Consider the following 6,145-nt stretch of genomic DNA (forward strand, 5'->3'; position numbering starts at 1 on the left):
AAGATTTAAAGACCTTTTCACCCCCTCAGAGCGTTCTACTTTCCAAGGTTCTGGAGTGTAAAAATGCTTTCCACTGAATGCCAGAGTGCATCATTTAATGAATTCCTCGTTCTCTACTTGTGTCTTACGTAAGCTAAGCTTTTGACATGCTACAGTGCTGCTGAATATTTATAAATTATACAAAGTGATGCCAGCAGTCCAGGTACATGCGATGTTGCATTAAAATAACGTCTCTCATGTACCTCACGACAAGCGAATGGAGAATGACCTTCGTTCTGCAGTAATACGCACCACTTTCACGCAGCTCCACTGAAGGACACTTGTCAAGGATGGAACATTAGAACTAAGTGAACATAATGTTCTCTAGTGTTTCCGGAGCACGTCCTACCACACCCTGGTAAAATTCCATTACCTTAAAAGTCTCTCAGTGATTGGTGTTTGGATGGTCTGACAGGTTAAAAAGATCCTCACATTTGCCTTTATACTGAAAATGTGTCCCACTTCCAGTCTAGCGGATCATTTTTAATGCAAACACCAGCACGCAGTCATAATCAGTTGATTAAAGCACTGACCCTTCAAGCTTTTCCAACAGGCATCTGTTCAGTCACTGCCACAGGGCCTGATTACCTGTAATCCCCCGAGCCAGCTTGAGACTGATCCAGACTTGATGTAATTGGTTTTAATGGGATTTTTTTTTTCTCGCTTTTCTGGACAGCGTCGGCGTAGCTAGACTTTGGATTAATAATAGAGCCAGTCCAGCTGGCTTTTACAGCCAGGAGCAAGTGACGAAAAAAGTTTAGACTAACTAGAGCAGAACCCTCTGCAGGTACATACATCACACCAGTCAGAACCAATTGGAGGTAGGAGTGGAACAGAATGAAGAATTCAGGTTCGGTCCGGTTCCAAGCAAACTCTTGAATTTGATTGGATTTGACTCAACTCAATTGCAGGAAGTGCTTTGGGTTGCAGCCCTTTTTTTTTTTTCTCCACCATATTACTGATTAATGAATGAGATCCATGTTTTCACACATAATCGTCATAAAAAATAGCAGTGGGTCACCATAAATTTTTTTAATATTGCGCCAATCCCGATACTATTAAATATAAAGTATAAAATATAACTCGTGGTTGGCCAGTAAGACTAGATCATATCAATATTGTGATCATTTATTTATTTATGTTAAATAATCATTTTTTGCACAGCTTTAATAAAAGTATCAGTGAAAACATAAAGATGTGTAAGGGGAAAAAGGACTTGGTTGAACATCTTTATTCCAGTAACAGCAGTAAGGAAGCACAGCGTACCCAGCAGAGTCACACTGAACCCAGGGTATCAACGATCAGCCATAACATTAAAAGCACTGACTGTTGAAGTGAATAACATTGATTATATTGTTACCATGGCACCTGTCAAGGGGTGGGATATATTATGCAGCAAGTGAACTGTCAGTTCTCAAAGGTGATGTGTTGGCAGCAGGAAAAATGGGCAAGCGTAAGGATCTGACCGACTATGACAAGGGACAAATGTGAAGGCTAGACGACTGGGTCAGAGCATCTCCAAAACAGCAAGTCTTGTTAGGTATTCCCGGTATGCAGTGATTAGCACCTACTAAAAGTGGTCCATGGAAGGACAACCGTTGACCCGGTGACAGGTTCATGTATACATTCTGGTCCAGTCTGGTCTGATCCCACAGAAGATCTACAGTAGCACAAAAATGATGCAAAGGTGTCTGAACACACAGTGGATCACCGCTTGCTGCGTACAGGACTGCGTAGCCACAGACATTTTAGAGTGCCCGTTCTGACCCCTGTCCACCAGGAAAAGAGCCTACAATGGGCACGTGAGCATCAGAACTGGACCATGGAGCAGTGGAAGAAGGTGGCCTGGTCTGATGAATTACGTTTTCTTGTACATCATGTGGACAGCCGGATGCCTGTGCGTTGCTTACGCGGGGAAGAAGATGCAACAGGATGCACTATGGGAAGAAGGCAAGCCAGTGAAGGCAGTGTGATGCTCTGGGCAATGTTCTGCTGGGAAACCTTGGGTCCTGGCATTCATGTGGATGTTACTTTGACACGTACCATCTACCTAAACACTGCCGCAGAGCAAGTGCACCCCTTCATGGCAACAGTATTCCTTAATGGCAGTGGATTCTTTCTGGTTGTCATGCCACACTGCAAAAATTGTTCAGGAACGGTTTGAGGACCATGACAAAGAGCTCAAGGTGTTGACTTAGCCTCCAGATTTTCCAGATCAAGCATCTGTGGGATGTGCTGGACAAACGTCCGATCCATTGACCCCACCTCACAACTTGCAGGACTTGGTGCCAACGTCTTGGTGCCAGATACCACAGCACAGCTTCACAGGTCTTGTGGAGTCGACGCCTCGATGGGTCAGAGCTGTTTTGGCAGCACAAGTGGGACTTGCACAATATTAGGCAGGTGGTTTTAATGTTCTGGCTGATCGGTGTATATGAAAGACACATACTTTTATACTTTAAGAACTTATGGGGCTTATAGCATGGGACAGAGGAACCTGAGGTGTTTGGATTAAGATCACACCAAATGAAATCCCACTTTTCCAGTAGATCTTGCCACCACCGTATTGATTTCCTGTCAGTGGTACTGCACTCTGCCACTAACTGGGTAAAGTTCATTGATGCCTACTTTGACATTTCACCTTCTAGTCCAGATTATTCCATACAGAGGATTCACTCTGGGACTGTGGCTAGACTGTGGTCCAGCATTCCAATCAAACGGTCCCACTGTTCCATCAGGCTTGTTGAACATGTCGCACACAGATGTTGCCCAATGCACTCTGTAGAATTCCTCATGGAACATAGGAGGATAAATGTTGAGTTCTGCTTAGATATGAAATACATAAGGTAGCCTCGGCGTTTGGACAACGAACCAACCATTCGCCTTTGTTAAATTACGTCTGTCCCGGTGCATAACCTGTTGACGTTCTGTTGGTGGATGTGACTCGGGTCTTTTGGGTTTTTTTTTTTTTTGTCTGGGAAGCTTATTAGACCAGTGTATTGTGAGACCCTTTAGTTGAAATACAACAGATGGATCACATTCATTGTGCTCCTTTTTTTGCAAGGTTGGTCGTTCATGACCTATGTGAAATCATGAGGTAAAATAGACATTTTCCTTGATTTGTGTGAAAAATCAATATTTGCAACTTGTGCCACTGTTCTTTGGGGGTGGGGGGTGGTGGGGGTTGCTTATGTAACAGAACCTTTATGAATTTTATTTGAATAACACCGATCTTGTTTTATGTGCAGAAAAGCACTACCTACACTAGGCTTAGTCCGCATAATTAAACGTATTTTGTAAACTTGGAATACACATTAGAGTTACCTTGACGCCACTAAGCAAGTGATGTGTATCTATGTAGGTGGGTGCTTTTGTTCAGGACTCCCTGAAGTGAATGGCAGGTTAGTCACTGGTTAGACACAACGTAAGGACAAACTGTTCAGCTGAGCTCACACACGGTATAATTGCGCTGCTATTGAAGTGGAGTGAGCAGGTTTTTATCAACATGCAGCAGATTTTCAGTATTAAACACAATTTATTATATTCGTGCTAATTAGTTAATCCTTTCATTGAAGAAGAGGAAAATGTTTAAAATGACATGCAGGACAGGCATTTAGAGTGAGCAGATCTCACCCTGACCCTTCTTTATTTTCTACCAGGCCGTTCTCTTCGAATTTGGATAATTAAAACATACCATGCCTTTCTGTCACTGATTGATCATTACAAAGTCTTTGTCTTTTTTTTTTTTCTTTCTTCTCCTATTTATTTTCTCTCAGCTCTCTCTGAAGTGCAGAGCTCCAGAGGTGTCTCAGTACGTGTACCAGATGTATGACGCCGTGCTGAAGAACTGAAGATCTAAATCTCTCCATAAGCAGTCTTTTTTTTTTTTTTTTCCTCCTCCTATCATTCCTGTGGTACAAGAACAAACTACACCTCTTCCCATTTCTCTTTTCTAGGATCTGTACTGTTCCCCTGCTCTGTATCGTGTCCTGGTAGCAACCATATGCTTTAGCCAAAATGTCTGTGTTGTGGATAAAAGTTGTAGGTGGTGCATCGTGCCTCGCGGGTAATGTTTATTATACGCTTACTATTATAAAAATGTCCATGAATGGAGTGACTTTTTTTTCTTTCTTTCTTTCTTTCTTTTTTTTTTTTTTCCTTGCATACACTTGGACATGTCTTGTATTTGCCATGCTTGATTTATTTCACTCAGCAAAAATGATTCAATGAGTCAGGTGGTTTTTCAGTGCAATTTCAGTTTCACATTCTCAGGCCAAATCAGTGCCACATGAATAGGTTTTTTGAGCCAGGGTGGCCTCGATGTCTTCAGCATAAGGCAGATTAGATGAGGGTTCTGATACACGTCTTATTATAGTCACCAGTTCAAAACCACTATTCCGTAGCTCAGTGGGGTATTTCATTGTGCTTCTGGGGTAATTAATCATTTTGCCTTTAGTAACCAAAAAAAAACAAACCCCACCTGAAATAGTACCTTGTTGCTTGTATGGATGTGAAATATGCTTCGCATGCCGTAACTTGTTCCCCTTAAAAGCGCGCACATGAATACATAAGCTAATATTGTGTATACTGTTTAGTCTCAATTACACTCCATATTATGACTACTGCCATAAAGCAACTCGCAGTCAATGTTAAGTATACAGATATTATTTGGGCGACTTTCATATTCTTCATTCCTGGACTGAAGGCAGTCAGATTTAGCCCATTTTCTCGTCCTATAGATGTATGGTTCTGTGCAGTGATCGTGTACTGTGATTTTATCTAAATTATCGCACTTATGGTTATTAGAAATTGCGCATCCACTAACGGTGTACGTGCTAGAGCCTGAACGTCTTGGCATTTTTGTAGCGCTTTACAATAATCATTTAAAGGAGCGGTGCTGTCATTTGTATGTTGTTGTAATAAGGGTAACTGTCGACGTGTCCCATGGAAGCATCGCTCTAACGAAACTCCTAGTCATTATAACGCGCATGAGTGAGTAATCGTCGTAGGAAAAGTAGCTCAATCCCGTTTGTTGTGGGGAAATTTCTTTTGTCTAGATGTTGAAACGGAAGGCAGTCTTCCTGTCCACTGTATTTAGAGGCCACCACAGCTAACACTTCCTCAGTCATTCCATCCTCGTTAGTCATTCCTCGCCTTCACACCTGTTACCATTTTTTTGCTTCATGTATTTTCGTTTTTGAATAAATCGAATAAATAAATAATGTCCCTGAGTGTAGCGCCTGCGTGTTTCTGTGCTTCCCTTGGATTTGGAGATAATGCCTGTGATCCTGGTGACGCATGTGCCAGCCTGTAATCTCTCCACTTTATTAGAGATTTCAGCCGAATACTGAAAAGAGCTTGACGTCCCAAACGAGCTTTCCAGCAATATGACTGTAACAGAAGATGCTTTGATGCTAAACAAGCCACCTTTCCAACACCGTACTGAATAAGGTATAAAACATGACAGAGCATGCTGTTGTAAAAATGATCATTGTGCTAGAGCACCAAGTCTTTTCAATGTTATACCACCAGCCCACCTTTTTTTTTTTTTTTTTTTTTTTTTTTTTTTTTTTTTTTTTTTTCACGTTACCGAGAAAACTTGAAGTCCTGAAGATCCTTCCAGTGTCCATACTGCTTATCCTACATTGCGAGAGCCTGGAGACTATCCCAGAGGAACTTGGGGCACAATCTGGGGGACACCCTGGTCAGGGTCCCAACCCATTGCAGGGCACAGTCGCACTCCACAGACAATTTGGAAATGCCAATCAGCCTCCAACGCATGTCTTTGGCTTAGGGGAGGAAACCGGAGTACCCAGAGGAAACCCTAGAAGCATGGGGACAACATGGGTGGAGGCAGGATTCCTTCCAAAACTGCTCAAAGGAAACTTCATATATCAATGATTACACACTTTTTAAATCTGTTTACATGGAGCTTCCACCATATAATTCCCTCAATGTCACCTCGCCGTTGGTACTAACGAAAATAATAATAATAATAATAATAATAATAATAATAATAATAATAATAATAATAATAATAATATAGCCTGCTTACTGTAGATGATCTCTGACCTCAGACAGGTCTGTGCTGCATTCCTGTCGATTT

The 6,145-nt window shown here is 41.8% G+C and overlaps 1 protein-coding gene across 4 annotated transcripts in view; it reads left to right on the forward strand.

Moving 5' to 3' along the window:
• ap2b1 (adaptor related protein complex 2 subunit beta 1) overlaps nt 1–5,270 on the forward strand; it is a 29,432-nt gene extending 24,162 nt beyond the window's left edge. For all 4 annotated transcript variants that reach the window (XM_017459673.3, XM_017459674.3, XM_017459677.3 and 1 more), the window contains exon 22: nt 3,816–5,270. In XM_017459673.3, coding sequence (XP_017315162.1) covers nt 3,816–3,890 — 75 coding nt within the window. In that variant the 3' untranslated portion in view covers nt 3,891–5,270. The remainder of the gene's footprint in view (nt 1–3,815) is intronic.
• Nucleotides 5,271–6,145: the final 875 nt, after the last annotated feature.

Source organism: Ictalurus punctatus, chromosome 28 (genome assembly GCF_001660625.3).
Source record: "Ictalurus punctatus breed USDA103 chromosome 28, Coco_2.0, whole genome shotgun sequence".
NCBI classification, from domain to species: domain Eukaryota; kingdom Metazoa; phylum Chordata; class Actinopteri; order Siluriformes; family Ictaluridae; genus Ictalurus; species Ictalurus punctatus.